This window comes from Protomyctophum bolini (genome assembly GCF_963924005.1).
Source record: "Protomyctophum bolini genome assembly, chromosome: 1".
NCBI classification, from domain to species: Eukaryota; Metazoa; Chordata; class Actinopteri; order Myctophiformes; family Myctophidae; genus Protomyctophum; species Protomyctophum bolini.
In genome coordinates this window covers 12,510,847-12,534,172 of record NC_137862.1, presented here as the reverse complement: position 1 = coordinate 12,534,172, position 23,326 = coordinate 12,510,847, and the positions used below count along the sequence as shown (strand labels likewise).

The following is a 23,326-nucleotide window of genomic DNA, read 5'->3' as shown; positions in this document are numbered from 1 at the left end:
ACTTCATAATATATGAGAACTGTTGGTGTTATATGATAGCCTATACTCTTTAGGCTTCATGTTTGTCATATGGAGACATAAATCACATCATCACTAAAACATGTATGTGAACTGCACATACATGTTTTACACAAGAGAAAAAGAGAGAAGGATCCGGGCACACAAAGTAAAAAAATTAGGAACACCTTTATTAAATTAAAATGGCAACTGTCAACATGTTTCGACCTACAAGGTCTTCATCTTGCCCTGATGAAGACCATGTAGGTCGAAACATGTTTTGCTATCTCCGTTGAGCACCTGGTTAGTTTTTTCTCTATCAAACAGTATAGTATTGGGTCTCCACAAGCGACCAGAACAGTTTTCAATGCACCTTGACATATAGTCCAAGTCTCTGGAACTCTATGAGGAATGACGGTCTAACATCTCCCATAGGCATAGCCCATAGGTCTTCAGTATGAATTCGTATATATATTAATCTGTGTATACATATTAATCTGAAAATGGAAAATGTATTCGTTTTTCAGGTGCTTAGATGTGACATGTAGAAGTCATATTAATGTGATGAAAAGTCCATTGCACCGGTTGATCGACACCTGAAACCTTTTATTTATTTGTTACATTTTATTTTATATTTACATTTATTTTATAAATGCCAAATATATAATCTTGCTCTGATAATGATGTAGGCCTACTGTGCATGTTCAATCAAATCAAGTATGTCATTCTTTATTATTTTATATTTTGTAAAGAAATAACGTACCATTTTACCTTGAGGTGCTGTCAATGTTTAGATCGCCTACTCAACATGTATCCTGATTAAAAAAAACGCTTTCTACTGTCATACACAGCTCAACTGTAGCATCTGCATCCCAGAGACATCTAATAGAAGTGAACGCAGTTTGCGTAACTCTGTCTGTGTCTGACTGACTGTCTATATCTAAGGCTCTGCTGCATCCCTGGCAAGCACAAACACAACGGCTCTTTTTGCAAAAGTGCCCTCTGTTGGATATCTTATGGTACGACGTCTCGAGCTCGCTGGGCTGGCCACGGCTCAATGGCTCAGTCTCGTCTCCACACAATTTACAAACATGAAATTAAACAATTTGTATTAAGTAGCCTATAATAAACCATTTGTCCATTTCCGAAAGGTTTCTAAGATCGTCGACAGAAAAGGGTGTCTAAATGCTTTTAGGCAGCGTGTCATATGTGTAATAAAAAAACAAAAAAGATTCCCTCGCAAATGCAAAGTCTACAATTGTTCCTTTGTTAGTAAATATCCTCTAATGCCCGCTTCGAGTCCATAGCATGGAACGTAGGGGGCTAAAGGGCTTTTATTTAATTATCGTGATATTTTCTACGGTGTATGTTTTCTGAAACTTAGCCTATTCAAGTCACATTGAGTTGCTGCTGTCAGAGTTGCCAAGCCCTCCCCTCTCGGTGTGGGTTCAGCTCATATCGCAGGCAGCATCTATCTGGACCGCTCTCAGGTATTATACCGTATAGTGCTGCGGGAGCCTGCTGGAGGAGGATACATACAAGCGCTGCCTGCTACTGGGAGCGAATGGAGGAATAAGCTGCATCGGCATGGCGGACAGAGAGAAGAGAAAACCCAGCCCTCCCCGCGGCCGTCGTAGCGTCCAGGTTGACTCGCCGGCAAGTTTCAGGTAGGAGGCTGTTTCAAATCCTGCCCTGGCTGCGCCGGAGATTTATTTTTGTTGCGTTATCCGTGGTCAGAGATTTCTGTCTGTGAATGAATGAGAGATCAGATACTGCTGCTCTGCAGATGGGAAGGAAGGTGCTGATGGTGGTGCTTGTTGATATAGCAGCAGCTTGACTAGGGGCTTTCCCCCCCTGTCGTTTGCAACCGTGGCTACTGCAGAGGCACGGGAAGATTTGCTCAGTGAGCCCAAAGCATGAAATCTTAATTTGTTGATCCGTCGTCGCCACATGTTATTTAAGGGCGTGTCTGGCTCCATGTTTGTTGTCACCGCATTTATAAACGCCTTTTGCAAAGCAAACAAGCAGTGATTTGAAGAACACAACATTGAAAAACAATAAATATAATTCTCGCTCTACCAAACGTTGTCTTTGAGAAATAATACGACATATTATAAATGATTAATTATAGGGATTTTAGTAGGCTTTTTGTTACTATATAATATAATCCCAATATTCTGATAAATGCACTATTGGGATTCCTTCTTACTCAATGTAGCCTGAACACAGACAGAAACGGTACTAGGCCGATGTAAAAAAAAAAACAACTCTTAAAGTTAGCCAATTTGCAACTCTAGATTTTTTTACAATGGGTTGAATCGAGTTGCAATAACCTCCATCCACTTCCTATTCATCTTTTTTGGTTTGTGATCTGCTTGTCTTAAATGACGTTAAACTCACCAACATTGCAGCTGCAGTCCAAGCTTGTTGAAGTATCCTCTTTCAATCTGCCGAGCTTGTTTTTCATAAAAATCCCCATGTTATGAGCTGCTTTCTGTCCAACATATTCCAAGAGTCACATTCCGAGCCGCCATTTTGTATTTTTTCAACGTGCCATAAAACAAGACGTGAGGGGGAGCGCTTGTTTAATAGAATCTTACCTGTGCAGGTAAGACACCCAAAGAAGAGGCCGACACCCTAGGGAGGGAGGGACGATATTAAACAAGCGCTCCCCCTCACGTCTTGTTTTATGGCACGTTGAAAAAATACAAAATCTATTGTTGCAAATCTTAAAGTTAGCCTACATGCAAGTTGCAACTCTCACTCAATGTGTTTAATGTGACTGGTGGGTGCTGCATGCTGGTGTGATTGCATCGCAGGCTCGCAGCTGTAAAACATTTTCCTTTAACTTATTTATTTACACCACTTAAATTCTATTATAGGGAATGCCACACACACACACACACACACACACACACACACACACACACACACACACACTGACACACAATAAAGAGGCTAGGAAGGTTTTATTCCTTCCTAGCATCCTCTCTTCCTCTCTAGACCCAATGTTCATACTTCTCTTTGCCCTTTATTCCTCTGAGATCATACCCCTGCTGATCTCCCCAGCCACTGGCCCAGGACCAGGGCAGCCATATGCCATGTTGTTTTTGAGGGGCTCCTACGCACAGGTTTAATGTTTGCCTTTAGTTCAATGTTTGTTTTATAAACGCCATTGACAATGAAGGGAAAATGTACGTCATAATGTGTCATTTACGTCATATTGTCTCTTTATTGTTAATGGCGTTTAATGTTTTAGTTTGCACCGTTTGTTTTAGTGGTGCTTACCATTAGGTGATTAGGTGATGACCTAATCAACATGAGTTAGACTTTAATATATTAGCGCCCCTCACTTAACACGGTGTGATCTTTTACTCAGGTCTGACTAGAGCCTTAAACACACAGTCAAATCATTGTACTTCTTTGCTTTGTAGCACTACCTTGGTGTGTGCTGCAAGAAGGCAAACAGATAACTAGAGGATGCATTACTAATTAAGAAACTGCCAGTCACCAGATGGTGTTATCAAACTACCAAGGAAAACTGGCAGAAAAAGACTGCATCAACTGTTAAGGAAGACTCCTTAGGGCAGACTAAAGTCAATAGATTTATTTTTATTTTTTTGCTATGCACAGCGTTGTCTGTTTGTGTGAACACAAACATTTGCGGATGATTGGCTGATCACCCCATAGCGATGATTTGATTGGATAAAAGTGATGGCAGAAAAGTGAAGACGCCAAAAGTGATTGGCCGGAATGACATTATTATTATTTTATTTTTTTGTAAGGCTCATAATGTGCTCTGTGCTCAAAGTGAGGTTAGAATTAGCAAACGTTTTGGTCCTGGGACTTTCATCAGTAGGCCTACTATCAAACTACCAAACAGAAAATCCTAAAGAGTATTACTTTAATTTGGCGTAATGTCGATTTAGGCATAATTCCCTGGTTTGCTTCCAGATGATGGTAGAGAATACAGTGGGAAGGTGGAGGCAGCTCATCCAGTTGGGGACTGTGAGTCGATGTGAGTTCAGAGAGGGTACTCGGTTCACTGAAGATAGCTCAACCATTGGCATCAGGGAAGGTATTATCAGCCAAGAATATACCAACATGCTTCACTGCACTGCCACCAGAGGGCATAGCTTCTCCAGCATATGTTTTTTGTTGCGTGTGTAGTACAGTGTGGTTTGTGGCATGTGCAAATATTGTGTACACATACACTGTGCGTGTGCGTGCGCATGTGTATGCATGTGTGCCTGATAGAGTGGCGGATGCCAATGGTGAAGCTGCATGGTCCCCACCACAATGCATCATACTGTAGATCTATTAGTTTTGAATCGATAACAAATGTGCCTGTGACATGTAAACTGAGCTCCCTTTGAGAATTAGAGCAAGCTCTGGTCTGAGCTCTCGCTTCACTCTTTTTCTTTCTCTTGTTCTCTGACGGTCCCACTCACTCATTCTCACTCACTCTGTGTCCTCCACCATTTTTCGACCGCGGTCGAGATCATGGATTTCACAATGCCATGCCAGACTTCCCGGTCCTTCATTGATGCATGTGTCCCTAGCGATGACATCAGGGAACGACGGTTTTCTACCTCTGGTCTGCTTTGAGGCAGGACTCCAGAGAAGAAGGGAAGATATAACCTCATTGTCAGCTCTGTAGCAGTGGCCGGCAAACCGTGTTCTTCTGGATCGGACTAGTGAAGAAACACGGGGAATGTTGCCGTATATTATCATATGCATCATATACTTGCACCTTCTCCCTGCCTCCGAGAGAGAAGGCAAGGAGGAGAGGCGAGGACAGCCAATCGATCTTTAATGCTCCTCGCTCAGTCAGCATCATTTTGAAGTGACGGCAGTTACTTATGACGTGTCACACAGCTGCATCGCTGGATTACTCCACACAGTCAGCAGGGTTGTCATGTGAAGGAGGAGAATTTGTATTACACGGCATTCTGCCAAAAGAACTTCCGCGAATGCTCTCGATTCCTCCAAAAACAAATTAACATTTGGAAGGCGAACGACAGAGGAGTCCAGGGGGCATACATTTGAGTATGCGCTACACTGGGCGCTACACTTCCTCTGCCAACCTGGGGGGGCAGTGGACTGACCTCATGCCCCCTTCTATGCATGAGGAGTCCAAGCTACCCAACCCAAATATAGACACAGGGTAGCCCAATTATTCCCCCCCCCAGAAGTTCCAGACCCACAGGAACGCGCCCAGGGGGTCAGCCCGGTTCCGGCGAGCCGCCCCATGTCCGGAATGGTTGAGAAATGACAGAGTTACCGTGTGGGGGTCCCTCTACTGTACTGTACTGTAACACCCCAAAACATCATATATAAAGTTAATGAGTGTGTGTGTTTGTGAAAATAATCAGTCTTATTGTTGGTGTTGTCAACACAGATGTGGTGACTGTTGACAACTTTTAGGACACGCTGAGTAGACTGAGAAATAGAGGACACACTACATTGTTTATGTATTATGAAAAAAGGCGGATGAGGTAGGTGCATTCTGCTGCGGAAGAAAAGCTTGTACAGTAGCTTACAGTATATGACGTATATTATTATTGTATTTAATCGCCCTCAGATAGAGAGAGGGCCAGAGATAAAATGAGCAGATGCACATGAAGGGTATGGAAATGGAACTGAATTAGAGTTTCACAGCCAGGGAATGGCCAGTAATTGCTGTGATTCCATTTCTGTTGAATATTGACTGTCTGCTAGTTTCTGCTGATGCAAGGAAATTCACACAATTCCCCTCCCCCATTCTCACGCACGCACACACACTCACACAGGCACGCACGCACGCACACACACACACGCACACACACACACACACACACACACACACACGCACACACACACACACACACACACACACACACACACACACACACACACACACTCTTTCTCCCACACATTTTTACACATAGAATAAAGAAGGGTTGAGTGTCTTTTGTACTGATGGTACGGTTTGACAGCAACAATTTTTTGTTGTGAGAGTACTGTAATCATTTACAAAAATCTTAAAAGGTGAATGCAGGAGATACAATGTTTCTGCCTGACAGCAACGATATTATTAAATATTGCCAGTTTACAGCCCGAGAGAGCTTTTTTTGGCCATATACGTTGTCCACTGGAACAAGGCTGCAACCGGCGAGCGGAGCAGAAACCGATGGGTCACCCCATTCGGCGGGACACTCAGGTACTTTTAACACCTAAAGTCCTCTAAAAAGCTCCGGTCGGATCAAGAACCTGACTGTGCTCAAACAGGCCGTTCAGAGAGCATTTCTAGGGAAAATGGTAATTGGCACTTCATTACAATTTAGGCATCATTGCCATAGTCACTCGAGGAAGTGGCAGAATGAGGTGTGTTAATCTTCCGGGAAAGTGGCAAATTGCCTAAACTGTAATCCTGGGCACTACTCTCCCTCTGCCAACCTGGGGAGAGCCCCGAACAGACCTTAAAACAGTCTGGGATGCACAGTTGTGAGTAGGCATGAAAAGGAACCCAGAAGTTTCTGTCTTCGGGTCGTTCTATTGGCTTAACATGCACAGCCGTAGCAGAGCACATACTGTTGCATCCTTTATTAAACAGGCTGCATGCTGTACAGTATGTGTACTGAGATGGACCTCACAGTTGCATCTCATGTGGACTACAGTTGCAGATACAGTATGTAGCTAAAAATAGGTGTCTCACACACACACACACACACACACACACACACACACACACACACACACACAAGGAAGTGGGAGAATGCAAGAAGATAATGTGATCTCTGGATCTGGATGCATGCAGCATTTATCTCAACTAAACTAAACCTCAACTGTCATGCAAATGAAGCCCATTAAACAGAGAGAGAGAGAGAGAGAGGCTGTGGTGTGGGTGTGTGTGGGTGGGTGTGTGTGCTCGTGCGCCAGGGGAAAAGATGAGAGGGTAATTCTAGCGTGATTGATCAACCTTGTGAATAATTGAGCAGCTCTGTGTTTTTGGAGAGAGAGAGAGAGATAGATGGAGACAGAGACAGACACAGAGAGAGAGTCCGAAGAGGAGTGTCCTCCCTGTATATGCTGATGTTTCTGCTCCTGTTTGGGCTCGTGGACACTGCAATCTTCCCACGCCAGCACTTTCCTGCAGTGCCGTATAGTAAACCTGACGCGTGCGCACAGCAGTGTAAACACCGTGGAGATCAGAGGAAGACAGTAGATTATATAAGTCGGTACTGTGGGTATAGGTCGCAACTCGCTCCTACGCGGCTCCTACCGCTGCTTACAGAACACACGCTTCCCTTCACTTGCTGTCTTGGCTGCAGCAGCGGGCGGCGAGCAGCGAGCAGGTGCTGCGTGTGCATCGGACAGACCTTTCCCATCCACCCCCGGCTGTTAGTCCTCCTCCTCCTCCTCCTCTCTTCCTGCCCCTCCTACCTCCCTCCCTCTGTTTCCCCTCTGTCTCTGCTCTCTCTCTCTCTCCTTCGTCTCTCTCCTCTGTGGATGCCCTCCACACTTACAGCATGGACTCAGGAGGGGAAGGAGAAGAGGGCTGGATGGAGGACCAGTGGGAGAAATGGTAGGGCATCTTTCTGTCACTCTTAGCATGCAGACGCGTAGTGTGGTGTGCGCGTGTTGTTGTGTGTGTGTGTGTGTGTGTGTGTGTGTGTGTGAATGCTATCTGTCGCTCTCAACCGTAGCGTTTCCTTCATCTTGCAAGCCCGGGACAGGGTTGCCCTTGAAGCAAAGGGGGCACATGGTGTGTGGGTTGGAAGGGGCGAGATAGGGGTGGTGATGTGTGTGTGTGTGTGTGTGTGTGTGTGTGTGTGTGTGTGTGTGTGTGTGTGTGTGTGTGTGTGTGTGTGTGTGTGCGTGCGTGCATGTGTGCGTGCGTGCATGTGTGCGTGCGTGCATGCATGTGTGCGTGCTTGCCTGTGTGCGTGCCTGCGTGTGTGAGTGCCTGTGCGAAGAAAAGAGAAAAGAGACTATATTATGAGCCATAGAAAAGGGAGCTCATACGAGCCGAGGACCATAGTGTTATTGTGTGGTCATGCTGGCCGTGAAGCTCTGTTTAGTTTGCATACGGTTGGTGAGGTGGGGGTGAGGAAGGGGGGGGGGGGGGTCTGTCAGGTGACGCATTTTATTGGACCGTCCTGTCCTTGCCACACTTGAGGATATACGGTGGGGGCCCATTTATGGATTGCTGGCTCTGTGCCATCTAGTGAACACAGTGGGTGCTAAAGTACTATCATAGGTGGAGACGTGGAGTATAACATGCACGCACGCACGTACACACACACACACACACACAATAACGTCAACAGATAGTTCTGTGTAAGCTTTAGAATAAACATGGGAGGATGGGAGTCTGTATTGAGTGTATTGTGTGAGACAGCAGTTACTTACTGTATCTGGGTGACGTGGAGTGTGACAGCATGCTAAGCAAAGGATTCATGATGCAATATAACATCTAAACTCATTGCAGGTAAACAAATATAAATCCAGGCATTATTATTATTCCTGAGTTTTAATTGAAATGAAAACGGTATCTTTTGATTATTAATTAATCTTTTTTTTTTACTGTGCACTTTGACTGCACACTGGCTCTTTGTTTCTCAATTGCCATCACGTCTCGCTCACTGCCTGAACTTATCTCATCTCATGAAAGTGCTTCTATATTTGACCTTGTAGGCTGTTTGGTTATAAAAAAGACAAAGAGCAGTAAATAATGTCCTGTTGGAGGCAGGGGGAAGACTAATGTGGTTTACAGAGTGCTGGTCTGATAGTGAGGTCAGACCGCCCTTCATCCAGGGAGAGATAGAGAGAGATAGAGAGAGAGTCACAGGGACGGACAGACAGACAGACAGACGGACTGATGGACTGACTGATGGACAGACAGACAGACAGACAGACATGAGAAAGGGAAAGGGGTGGACAACGTTTGTCAAGTGGAAAATCATTGTTGCGTGACCTGTGTGAACCCAATTGTAAATGGGGGTAGTTTTGTGTTTCTCCTTAAGATGAAATTGAATTTTCATTGATTTCTGAGGGGAGATTTGGTTGTAATAGGATACACGACACGTTACATCAACACAACAGAAGGAGTTGGGTTTAAGCAGTGTGTGTGTGGGTAAAATCTTAAACAACATAACGGACAAATCCCCAGATAATTAGATACACCTGCAGTTGTCCAGTGTTCTTCGATGCTGAGTATTCATTTAACTGAAATGTAAAATGCGACCCGCAGCGAGAGGCAACTGTTTTTATACCCAGGGAGACAGTATAGGACGCTTTGGCATGGGGGGTCAGATCTAGCCGGAATGAATTCTGTACTGGCCATATATGGAGCGTGTCTTGAGTGTACACGGGTTGATCAGGTCAGATCAACATATGGAATGTCAGAACAGGTCAGCTCCATATATGGAGATCTAATGGTGGCAGCAGGGGGCTGTGTCTTGAGTGTACAGAGTTTGATGGGGCCAGGTAGGGCCTTAATTTTCAGGCTTGCATTTTTGCCGGCTGCCTATTAACTTTGGGGCAAGCCCTTCTAGAGTTTGAATGGACAAAGGGAGGTCAAAAGTAAGACATCGTAGGATGGGGAAGCATCAACATATGGAATGTCAGAACAGGTCATGGGTTCAGTTCTAAGGGTTTGAGCTCAGATGTAGAGTTGCTGGCCAATATTGATGGGCATTCCCATATATGGGCTTAATATTGATGACATCAGGGATCTCCATCCCTGATGATGTCACGAGGCATGATGGTCATGCCTGGGGTGACCAACCAAACAACTGACTGACTGACTGACTGATGGGAAATGCACGATTTCATAGTAAATGCAACCTGCAGTCGCAACAAGGAGGATTAACCACTTAAACCCCAGCGTCCGTATTGTAGGGAAAGCTTTTGCGGAACATTTCTGCAAAAGCTTTCCCCACAATACTAGAAAACAGAAAAGGCAGTGGTTACTAAACATTTAATAAAAGGTTATGAAACTAAACATTTTCCACTGACATTGTTAATAGCGTGGATTGAAATGTGCACAAATGCAATCTTTAATCTTCAATCTATTGTCTTTAATCTTCAATCTATATGTTTCAATTTGTCTGTAATGCATTATAAAAAATGCATTGATTAAATTACATTTATTCACGTTACTTGAAGCACCCAATTGACCACTTATAGTGATCATATGATTATAATGCATTTTCACCTACAGCATGAGATTTATAATAAAAGTATGGTACAGGAAAAATTGTACAGGAAATATGTCTTGTGAGTGTCCAGCAATTTTGAAATGACGTTGGAAGTCATAAAATGCTTTATTATAATAACATCCCATGGGCCCTGTCTATAATGCATTATAGAAATGGGATCTCTATGGATCATGTTCGACCACTGAAGCTTTCCAATCATGGGCTATGAGTGGATTGTCATCACCAAATGTGATTTATATTGATAAAATCCCCAGTACTTTTTGCAAAAAAGAGCGACTGATAGTAAGACTACAGTATGTTTGCTATAGCCATGTAGCTGTATGTAGATGTGTGGATTGTTTATTGTTTATTGAATGGATCCCCACGGCGTCAGCTAATCTTCCTGGGGTCCATATAAAATACATACAAAAAATACATACGGTAATTACAAATACATTCAACAAAGATACATACATAAATACATGAAGATACATAATTACAATTTATTCTATCAAATTAAATGCAACATAATAAGAATAACATTATGGTCATGTGGTCAGCTGTAGCAAGTGTTCATTTAAAGCATATTTGAAAGATAATTTATTTTGTGTTATGTTAATGTCAGGTGGTAACATGTTCCAAAATGATATTGATCGATACATAACTGTTTGTTTAAGGAGGTTTGTTTTAGTGGATACTAGTAATGCTATAGCCTTGTAGCAGTATAGGGATGTAGCAGTCTGTAGAGGGATGCACAAGGCTGTGCAAGGGAAGCAAGGTCAGAGTGATGTCACCGTTAGATGTTACTATGACCAGACTGTGTTGCTCACGTTTCACTTGACAGTGAGTGACACAGACTCTGGGAATCCCTGTGACTGACCTGGACTTCAGATATCTGCTGACTAGTGTGCTGAGTCACCCGTCTCCTGTCATGCTGTAATACAGTGTGGGCTGGGCAATTAACTGGAAATATATTGAAATTGGCATTTAGAACCAATAACTGACTTAATCTTGCTCATGTAGGTTAATTAAAGAATCGAGAAGTAGGGATCCCTTTTCATACAATGAATGTTTTTACATTTCTTATGAATCAAAATATATGGTATATGTGAATGTTCCCGGCAGAAACTTGCGCTGCAAACATAGCAAATGGCGCCATGTGTGGAAGTGTGGATTAGCCCAAGGGGTCGCCTGGTGTCATTCTGTATAGTAGAGGAGGAGGAACTCCGAAAAAAACATATCGCAGATGACATCATCCTCCTGGTCGAGCAACTCTATACAAGTGAATGGGAGGGGATTTCCGGTGCCCTCTCTATTATTGTTTATAAGGGGCGCTAGCCCTATATTCAGCTCTTAGTGTAGATTTTCGTCCTACACAAACATTAAATTCCCATTGACAATGGATGGAGAATTTGTGTCTGAGCAAATCGGCTTAGTGACTATTTTTGAGTGGTGCAACCACTCCTAGAACCAGCAATGTCCGTCCGTCCGTCCGTCCGTCCGTCCGTCCGTCCGTCCGTCCGTCCGTCCGTCCGTCCGTCTGTCTGTCTGTCTGTCTGTCTGTCTGTCTGTCCGTCCATATGTTTAGGGTACCAACAGGGGGCGCTGTTGCACCACTCACTTCATACAGGTCTGATTTTGTCTTACACAAACATTAAAGGTGTGATCTTTGAGGGGCTCGGCTCTTTGAATGTGATAAACCTGGCCAACGGATAGGCATATATATAGCAGAACAACAACAACAACAGTGCATCAAAAGTATTAAGCCAACAATGTTATGAGCAAGCTTCAAAAACATTTGTCTTTAAAACAAGGCATGTTACTGTACATAAAAAAGGAACACACCCTAATATATATTATATAGTCGCTACAGCGAGAGCATAACCTCAGTCTGTTATGCTGTATTGTAAGAGTTTTTGAAATGAGAATACTATCCACCTGTTGGTTGTCCGTCAGAGGACCTATTCTTATAGGAGACCAATGTCTGACCATGTTTGACATTACTGACCACACCTTCAATGTATTCTCTGCTCTCATGTGTGTATAAAGGAGAGCAATGTAAAGGGCCCAGGAGGCTTGCATTAGTGCACCTCCCTGGGCTGGGTGATCCCTTGTATTAAACAGTATCATTGTTTCAGTCCACTCTCTGCCCTGTGTATTTCTTAATGACTCTGATTATGAGTTGTAAAAATATCTTTGACAGTATGCAGAAGGGTAAAAAAGCAGCATACTGTAGGACATGGATTCTGAGATGTGCACACCATAGGCCAGTGGTTCCCAAACGTTTTCATGTCAAGGACCCCCAAATTGACACTAATTAGCCTGCGGACCCCCGTTTGAAAAGATATGCCAGGGAATCTTTATGGCTCTAGCAGTGATTTTCAACCCATTTAATTTCAAGGACCCCCAGTTTGACATGCATTAGTCTACGGACCCCCATTTAATAGCATTTCTATCTCTGGGACCCCTTTAACTCTGAGAGTGTACAAATGGAACCAGGTCCATTGGGTTCCATTCGTACACTCTCTGAGTTACAGACCCATAAGGGTCCATTTAGTTCCAAATGATCATTTAGCTGCATGGGTCCCCCCTGGAACTCCCTCAAGTGTGTGTGTGTGTGTGTGTGTGTGTGTGTGTGTGTGTGTGTGTGTGTGTGTGTGTGTGTGTGTGTGTGTGTGTGTGTGTGTGTGTGTGCACGTGTGTGCACGTGCGCGCGTTGGCAATGTTTACAACAACTGGACGAGTGTAGTTGGAGTTGGACCCAGTAAATGCATTAAGCTCGGCTATAGGTGGCTAACAACAAAGTTTGCCTGATGATTAGTCCCTCTTGTGGTGTTTTCCCCTCTCCCCCTTCCATAAGGATACGTCCGCATGGGTTCCGTGTCGGTCGGAGATATTAAATAATGAAATGAGGTGGTTTCCGTTTGACACTGACAGACAGATGGAGCAGCAGCAGGTAGGAAACAGGTCGTAGTACTGCAGTATGAATTGGCCCGTAACGTATAACGGTGTGTGAGATATAAGAGGGAGAGAGAGAGAGAGAGAAACGTAATGTTAGTCCATTATCTATTTTATCCCCTTTATTCTGACCTTTATGGTGAGAAGCCTACTTGTGGTGAGAACAAACTGTAGGCTTAATAAATCCCATTCTGGCAAACTGAAAGAGCTCTAGCACTGTGCACTAAACACTCAAACACCAATTTTATACACTTGATGCAGATCTAATATGTAGGCCATCACAATCAAAATGGCGCCAGTAGGCCAGTAGGGCTTTTTAAGAAAAATTAATTGTAGTATTTTATCATGAACATTAGTGAGGACCTATTTATTATATGAAGATAAGTTGAAAAGTGGTGAAGTGGTCCTTTAATTTACTATTTTCTGCGCTTTACGCACAAACTATAAATCACCCTATAACCATATTGCACGTTCAAACCATACAGTGTGTGTGTGTGTGTGTGTGTGTGTGTGTGTGTGTGTGTGTGTGTGTGTGTGTGTGTGTGTGTGTGTGTGTGTGTGTGTGTGTGTGTGTGTGTGTGCGCGTGTGTGTGTGTGTGTGTGTGTGTGTGTGTGTGTGTGTGTGTGTGTGTGTCTCTCTCTCATCTACCTTTGCCTCCAAAGTATGAAATGAGTGCCTCTCCTCTCCTGCCTTCCTTCCTGTAAGTGATGCTGAGAGGAGAGGGGACTTAAGTTTGGATCATATTGATCTGATCCTCCACACCTTTTTCCACGGCTCGGGCCTACCTGTGTGTTAATGAATTTGATTTGTAGGGGATATAAACGCTTACAGTTGTTGTTGTTGTTGTTGTTGTTGGTGTTCCGTAAAAGCATCACTGGAACATTGTAAACCCATGCTGATGCCCGACTTCTGTCAGGACAAAACATGGGAGGGAGTCTTCAGTCTTGTCAGATTTATTTGCACAGAAAATTTCAAGATTTCATAAACTTGGTCTATTCCACATTCAATGATAAAATACAGTAAAACCCACCCACGCACGCACGCACGCAAAATAAAGTATGGAGCAGAATAGATTTCAACTCAGCTTTGTTGATTTTGAAGTTCTTATAGATATAAGACAACTCCTAGATAATCCCTAAGACATAATTTGATGTGTTGTCTGAGTTGACTGTGTTAAGGGCCTTGCAAACGGGGACCGAGGAACGCAGGCGTTGTTGCCTGGTCTCCTCCAGGTCTGTTGAAGAGGGGCGCAACAACGCAAGCGTAAAATAAACCAGAATCCAGGTCTGGTGAGTCGCCGGCGTGTGCACGCACGCAACAAATTCACGGGACGTTCCACAGAATGTTTGTCTATTATCGCCTGCCTGTCATGAATAGGGATGCTAGGGTTCATGTCTAGATGGGTGTCTCATTGGGTGGGTGGAAGAGGGTGAGGCTGCTATCTGTGTGTGTATGTCTGTATGTATCTCTATATTATCTGTATCTGTGTACTGTACTGTACTGTATGTTTCTATGTATTTTGTTCATGATTTATGGGTCGCCCTTTGGAAATGAGATGCTGCATCTCAAGGGGCTATAATACAAATCTGAAATAATTTCTGCTTCACTTCCACTAAATCTTAGACCTCTATCTGAGTCTCTCTGTTTCTCTGCATTCTTCCTCTTGCACCCATTTGGACTTTCCACTCCATCTCCAGTGTGTCCTTCAATAGCCCCTCCTATAGGCCTCATTATTATTGTGGTAAACAGATGCTTCCTCTCAGGCCATCTCCGTCGTCCGCGGCCCCTACACACGGGGCGGCTCTATAGCTGCAGCAGCTCATTTCGATGTTGGCAGTATGGAGGCAGAGACTGTGCCATTTTGTTCTATCATTTTATTGATGTATTGATGTGCGGCAGCACAGATGATGCCGAGCCGGGAATCAAAAGCAGGATGTGTATAATAATACAACACGACGTAGCCGGAGTCCTGTGGCTGAGTCATCAAGACTCACCAGGCATTGTTGTTCAATTCAATTCAATTCAGAAGGGCTGTATTTGTAATAGTTTTACATTGCCAAAGCAAACATGAAACAAAACAAGAGTACAGTTGCATGGCCCCATGTTGTTTTTAAATCTCCTCTCCTCTCCTCTCCTCTCCTCTCCTCTCCTCTCCTCTCCTCTCCTCTCCTCTCCTCTCCTCTCCTCTCCTCTCCTCTCCTCTCCTCTCCTCTCCTCTCCTCTCCTCTCCTCTCCTCTCCTCTCCTCTCCACCAAGTGCTACTGATGGTTGTCATGATCATCTTCTCTAATTACATTTTTGAGCGGTGCCTCTGCTCCATTACGGCGCTAAGTCCGTCTGTCTCTGTGTCTGTACAGTATGTCCGAGCACGAAAAGCTGCAACACGGTAACTCTGTAATTTCTCGACCCTTTCGAACGCGGGTTGGCTCGCCGGAATTGGGCCGCCCCCCTGGGCACGTTCCTGGGGGTCTGGATGTTGCGGGGACCCCCGGGAACCCCCACACGGTTCAGTTGCACCACTCACTTAACACAGGTGTGATTTGTGCCTCCCATGTGTCTGTCAGCTCCCCCTCCCGCTCTCTCTCTGTCTCTCTCTCTCTGTCTGTCTGTCTGTCTGTCTGTCTCTCTATCTCTCTCTGTCTCTCTCTCTCTGTCTCTCTCTCTCTCTTTCTTTCATACAGAACATTCTCTTTCTAATGTGCACTCTCGCTATGTCTCTTTTTTTGTTTGTGTCTAGCTGTCTCTCACTTTCTCTCACTCTTTCTCTCTCTCTCTCTCTCTCTCTCTCTCTCTCATTCTATTTCTGTCTCTGTCTGTTTCTGTCTTTTTGTGTGTCTCTATTAGCCACAGGATGCAGCAGGATAAAGAGCTAATTATGGCCAGGGAAAAAATGAAAGTGTTGTTTTCTGGATGCTAATTGAATCCAGGGGAAGCCGTCTGGATGATATATTCAGAGTAATGAGCAGCAGTACTACACACCCACCTTATCCTGGCTCACTCCAACATGATTCTACATGTTGAAATGAGACGTTTTATTGCTCACTTAGCTGCAATATGTGCAGTGTTCTCTTTTTTGTGATCATTGCATACCTCTAATCCCTATAGAGCATTTATTTTAGTCTTTGTAACAGGTCACTGAAGGGATTCAAGATTTAGTTTTGATGTTGTGTAGTAGTGACAGTGGAGGCATGGTTTCTGGCCCGTGGATAATACACAAAAGATTGCACTTGAATTGCTTGTTTTCTCATTTCCTTGGAAGACGAGTGTGCTCAGCATTACATTGTAGATTGAATTACTATTTCATTGAAATACATGTTCTCCGTAGACCAAAGTACTATAAAAGTGCTTTTTACAGGGTTCTTTTAACTGGGATGGATTGAGCTTTTATAGTCATGACACAGAGACAGGCCCTGCAGGTGTCCTCCAGCACTGTCATAGAGGCTTAAGTCATAAGATCTAGAGATAAGATAAACATGACAGTCCTTCTCCCCCCAAGTCAGTCCTATATTGGTCCAGTGTTATAGTTTAAATTTAGATCCGGAAAATCCCTTTCGCATTTTTTGGAGGGGTAGCCTCTCCTATGCCTAGCTTTGTGTGCTTGTGTGTACCCCATAGTAATGATTTGATTGGCTGAGCACGGAATGTGATGTATGCGCGACCCTCACTTATATGCACGCACGCACGCACGCATGCACACATACACACACACACACACACATACACACATATGCCTGACCATGTCTCTTATCCTTTCTCTGTCTTCCTCCCTCTTGCTCCTCCTTCTTCTTGTCCTTCCCCATGCGAGCAGGCTGACCCATGACATCAGCCTGGATGAGTTTGAGGATGATGACCTGTCGGAGATCACAGAGATCACAGACGAGTGCGGGATGAGCCTCAACTGTAACGGCCTGGATATCAAGGTAGGGTGAAGTGTCACTGGAGCAAACGAAATACACAAATAAATACATAGACGAAATATACTTACGTTTTAGCCACAGTAGTGAGGCGATCTAACATTTTAACAGCGGGAGAACAACGCGAGCGACACTTCAATTTCATTGGCTATCGCCTAATCGCCCACTATCACCGGGCGACGTCGCACAAAAGATGAATTATTTTCATCTTTTCGGGGCCGTCATTCCTCCGCCCATCGCCTGTTCGCCTGCTATCACCAGTAGTCACCGGGTCCCATTGACAAATAATGCACTTCCGGAAAAATCATCTGGCTGTCGGTGCTGTTAAAACGTACTGTAAGGATGGCAAGTTGGTCCAAACCTTTTTGGTCCAGGTGTGTGTGGCTTTGTCTATGGACTTTTTATGTTTGCTTTTGTGCGTGCCCCCTGTGATGTCATGTTTGTGTGTGTGTGTGTGTGTGTGTGTGTGTGTGTGTGTGTGTGTGTGTGTGTGTGTGTGTGTGTGTGTGTGTGTGTGTGTGTGTCCAAAGGCACCCCTCACTTCACACAAGTGTGATTTGTATTTGTGATATGGTCAAGTATGGGACTTCTGTAGTTGTAGTTGTTCAGCCAAGGTTACCTCAACAGTTGAAGTGCCCATATCCATATACATGGTCCCTCTACTTTTCTCAGTTTGCGTTGCTTTTTAACCCATTTTGACCTCAGATCAGATTCTAAAAATGTCTTCTAAATCCTGACAGTTTTCTGAAAAAGCTATGTTTCTATGTCAGTAAAAAAAAATAGCATTATATTTTTCAATAGCTAAAGCATAGCATGATGCTAACACCAAAATGGGTTCCCGCCCAAAATGGGTTGGTTATCGTCATCAAGCAGTGGCCCCATGAAAAGTGGCCCCATGAAAACGGCCCTCTGTGTTTCGCCTCTGCCCTAAACGAGGCTAATCTAACACTAAAGCTATCTCGCAGTTGCTCAACACTGATTCATTTTTCATTTAAAACTAAGCTAGGTTACGTTTGTTGAGAGGGCCTCCTATACAGGTTTAATGTTTGTTTTTAGTTCAATGTTTGTTTTAAAAATGACATTGACAATGAAGGGAGAATTTACATCATCTAGTCCCTAACACAAACATTAAATGCCATTAACATTTGTTTTACATCACCATTACATCACCTAATCAACATGAGTTAGTGATTTTTAATGGTTCAAGTCCCTATTGTATGGGTCTTTGATTAATTTAATATTTTTTGAGTGGTGCTAGCACCTCCTATGTGCAGCTTTTAGTGTGTGTGCAAAAACTTTGTCCTACACAAACATTAAGTTCCCATTGACAATGAATGGACAATTCTGCGTCATAGTGTCAGAGCAAATAGATTTGTCTTTTTGTGCTAACACAAACATTAAATGCCATTGGCAATGAAAGGAGAATTTTCATCATACAGTATGTGTCTGAGCAAATCGGCTAGGCTAATTGGCCATCCCCAGGTGTTCAGATCAATTGTTCAACGCACTGAGGAGAAAAAACGTGTTCAGACCGATGTGTCCTTGAGCAAGACACTGAACCCCTAACTGCTCCCGATGACCAGGTTGATGCCTTGTATGGTTTCCTCCGCTATCGGCGTGTGAATGTGTGTGTGGATTGTAAAGCACTTTGAAGGGTCGGAAAGACTAGAAAGGTGATGCTATATAAATGCAATACATTTACCATTCCATGGTCTCCATCCATGATTGTGTCTGTCTGTGCATCGCTAGTGGGGATTGTCTGACCAATCAGCAGTTGGCAGTGTTACGCGACACCGTTTGGCGTTGGTTAAGCCCCACTTGGCCCGCAAATATATGTCACCAAATATTGTCAGTGCAAATCAACAATGTTAAGAAAAAAACTGCGAAGCGGTTCTGTTTGTAAGTCATACGTTTCAAATTAAAATGACAAGAAATGGCCACTAAAAATATTTTCTGGAGAAAAATATGCCATGTGGTCAATCTACAACTACAGTATGGCCTATATTTGGAGAATCTATTTTCAGGCTTTCGAACATCCATCCATCCATCCATCTTCAACCGCTTATCCGTAGTCAGGTCGCGGGGGCAACAGCTCCACCAGAGAGCTCCAGACTTCCCTCTCCAGAGCAACATTAGTGACTTCCTTCTGGGGGAACCCGAGATGCTCCAAGGCCAGTGAGTCGATGTGTTTCCTCCAACTGCGCCTTGGTCTGCCCTGGGGTCTCCTCCCAGTGGGACGTGCGTCGAGGACCTCCATAGGGAGGCGCCCGAGAGGCATCCTAACCAGATGCCCGAACCACCTCAGCTGACTCCTTTCCAGGCGAAGGAGCAGCGGTTCTACTCCGAGTCTCTCTCGTGTGACTGAACTTCTCACCCTATCTCTAAGGGAGATGCCTTGCCAGCCACCCGTCGAAGAAAACCCATTTCGGCCGCTTGTATTCGTGACCTTATTCTTTCGGTCATGACCCACACTTCATGACCATAGGTGAGAGTAGGAACGAAGATTGCTCGGTAGACAGAGAGCTTTGCCTTCTGGCTCAACTCTCTTTTCGTCACATGTATTTTTAAAATATATTTTATGAATATGAAACATCTATTATTGGTACTCGTCCTCTACAGTACAGAGGACTGGGACATATCCCAAAATAGATTTTTCTATGTCTGTTCTCAGTAAGGGGTTAGACTCTCATCCTTGTTATGTTTTGTCCTTACATGTGTAGCATACTATACACCAGTGCTTCACAAACTTTTTAGCCCCTGTCTCAAGAGAGAAACTAGTGTAAAATAGCAGATCTAGATTTTCACTACTGCTTAAATGTTTGTTTTCCATTATTTTCTTGGATTTTTGAGGGGCACCAGCCCCTCCTATACACAGGTTTAATGTTTGTCTTTATTTCAATGTTTGTTTTGTAAACGCCATTGACAATGAAGGGAAAATGTATGTCATAATGTGCTTCATTACGTCATATTGTCTCTTTATTGTTCAATTTAGCACAGAAAAAGGACCAGATCGATAGCAGAGGCAGCAAACCAAACCCTGGTCACATTCAAAGATGTCTGCTCCATACAAAACTAATCAAATGTGATTACTACTGCTGCATCCTGGGTAATAATAAATGACATAACAAAATAAATAACAATATATTTGTACAGTATAATGCCTTCTCAGAGGACATGTAACGAGATCAAATGAGATAAAAACGTACGAAAAATGTGAGTTGAGTTAGAATAGATTCACTGTGAAGATGAAGTTGAGGCTAGTGTTTACTCTCACGTCCAGTGCAAGTGGATTTAAAGATATGTTCTTTCGCTTATCAAAGTAGGGAGTAAGATATGCCATCAGCCCAATTGCCCCCCGTTTAGCGGACTCTCTGACGCATAAAAACACGAGCAGGTTTAAAAATGGAATCTGGAGCGTTGCTGGAGAGACGCACAGGAAGTAAACACAGAGGTGTGCACTGCGCAGCACAACACAACCCCAGAGAGAGAGAGAGAGAGAGAGAGAGAGAGAGAGAGAGAGAGAGAGAGAAAAGAGGCAGAAACATCAGTGAGTATACAGTATGACAAGATAATTAAATTATTGTCAGTTCTCTCTGACTCTGTTCCCAAGTCCCAACAATGCCATTATCAGCTCCTCACCTCTACTCGGGTAGCCATGGCAACCTCACCCCTCCCCATCTAAAAAGAGCCAAGACGCAGACATTTACTTTTCTGTTACTCCGCGATGTGAACTGTGACCCTGTGAGGAGTAGAAATCGACTTTATATGTGAAATAATCATGTCACAGAGAGTTAGAAAGTCTAACCTCTCGATCTTCCCCATAACCTTTTACAATCTCTGCTTTCATTCTCATACTGCCTTACTATCCAGGGAGCTAATTATAGCTCAGATTAGAGCATATGACAGCTTTCTGCTGGATGTGTGTGTGTGTGTGTGTGTGTGTGTGTGTGTGTGTGTGTGTGTGTGTGTGTGTGTGTGTGTGTGTGTGTGTGTAGTACTGTATGTATTTGCATTATGTATGTGCACACTGTGTTATGAACATGCACATGTTTTACTCTTTTGTACCTGTACACGCGATGTAACAATAAAGTACAACCTTGAGGTGGAGTGGCTGCATGTGGATTTCAATAGCCTTTTTCACGTGATAATGTGGCTATTGAGGTGAAGGCTTGTGTGGCTTTTGAGGTGATAATGACTGCTGGCAATGCCTGTTACTGACAAACAATTATTATTTTAATTTACAGGAGGTGTCGCTCAACAGCTGTTGTTCCAAAATGTTGGCTGTGCTGTGCAGGCATGCACTGTGGTGTATGTTTCTTGTTGATCAGCCTTCAACATAAAATCCAAAATGGTCTAAATAGTGTTTAAATTCAGTTCAGTGTGTCCTGTCGTGCAGGGGTCATCTGCTTTTGTGATGTCTTCTTCATCAATTCATGTCAATGCACAGTATTATGCTTCTAAGCCCTGCTTGTTGTTAAGCATGCAGGCAAGTTAGTGTATTTTGGTTGCAATGTAATATTTGACCAGGAGTAATAGTATCCATATCCATACAGTACTTTGACTTTGAGTATTGGAGTACTTTGTCCACCATTGGATATTGTATACATATATTGTAACATATGTGTGTCAGGTAAAGTGAACTGCAGTGAGTCGATGAGTAGGCTACATTAAGCAGGGAAACAGCAGACTCTGCAGGACAAACAGTTAAACTGGGCTCTTAGCGGCTTTCCTCTCCCTGCTCATCTTAAATGACCATTTGGCAGTACTTCACAATTCACAATGACTTCATATGAATTTTGGCATTTGTCTTATATAGCACTGTTCATACATAGAATGTTACTCAAAAACAAGAAATATAAAAACAAGTAGGAGAATGAATTAAGGTTTAAGCTTTACTGCAGCTTACATTTCATGCCCATCACACTGTAAGCCAATTTACAATTACAATGTAGGGCTTTTCTAGGCATTTAGCAGACACTCTTAATCCAGAGGGATTTACAGTAAGCAAGAACAACACAAGGTGCAAATGCATAGAAATAATAGTAATCTAGGATCATAAGTAAACTAAGAACCTAACATCCAGAGTAAAATTAAGGAAGCTGCGGGGGCAGATAGCATTTGTACGATATACTGGGCAACAAACTCACATTTGTGGTGCCCACCATGGCCATAAGAGAACGTGCTTTTGGAGGTGCGCTGTACAGAGGCCCCTCAACTTATGGCGTTTGGAAGAAATAGGCCCTGCCCACTAATTCTTTAAGCTAATTACAGACAAAGTATACCTCATTTTACCTCATTTGATGGAATCATGTTTCTGCACCAGTTGTAGCAGAGGATTTCAATAGCCAAACAAAAATAAGTTTTACTCTTATGTACCTGCATGTATATAAAGTGCAACCTTGAGGTGGAGTACGTGGCTGCATGTGGATTTCAATAGCCTTTTTCATGTGATAATGTGGCTATTGAGGTGAAGGTTTGTGTGGCTTTTGAGGTGATAATGACTGCTGGCAATGCCTGTTACTGACAAACAAACGCTCTATTGCAATGAATTCTAGCGCCAGAAACGTACCTCCCAGTCCCGGCAGAGTTGATCCGGAGTAGTTCCAACGGATTGTGTGGTCCCGCCCTGGTCTTGCCCTAATGGGACTGATTGAGGGTAGCTACTGGGCCTTGTAGGGTAGCTACCGGATCACCGGTAGGCTGCTACCCTGAGTGATCGCCTGAGTGAATGGTATGATGTTTGACAGACCCGAAACCCCGATGACTTTGGGATACATCACTGAGGATACGTCCCAGGTGCATCCATGCAATGTTTATTTTTTTTTGTTCTAGCAGAATACTACTTACTTTTTGTAAACCAAAACACATAAATTACCCTACCTGTGGTTATATTGCATCCTGTTCATTGGTAAAATGACACCATAATGAATGATGGATAAACTATTACCTTTTTTTATTTAAGAGACAGTATATGGATCAGAGGAAGCATGTACACACGCACGCACACACATACACAATCTCTCTCACTCACTCACACGCATACACACACACACACACAGAGTGCCACACCCGTGCAGTGTAGAGAGTGGTGACCTCATCATTGAGCCTGGGGAATTGTGGGACACATCCTCCTATCTCATCAATAATGGACAGCACAGGGAGAGAGCATGACACACGCCAGACAGCCCAGCAGGGGGCGTGTGTGTGTGTGTGTGTTTGTGTGTGTGTGTGTGTGTGTGTGTGTGTGTGTGTGTGTGTGTGTGTGTGTGTCT

General features: G+C 43.7%; 1 protein-coding gene across 1 annotated transcript in view; it reads left to right on the top strand.

Moving 5' to 3' along the window:
• Positions 1-1,584: 1,584 nt before the first annotated feature.
• mapk8ip1b (mitogen-activated protein kinase 8 interacting protein 1b) overlaps positions 1,585-23,326 on the top strand; it is a gene marked incomplete at its 5' end in the record, with an annotated part of 57,553 nt that continues 35,811 nt past the window's right edge. Inside the window, 2 exons of the mRNA XM_080772588.1 lie at positions 1,585-1,664; positions 16,949-17,060. Of these exons, the coding sequence (XP_080628714.1) occupies positions 1,585-1,664; positions 16,949-17,060 (192 nt within the window). The remainder of the gene's footprint in view (positions 1,665-16,948; positions 17,061-23,326) is intronic.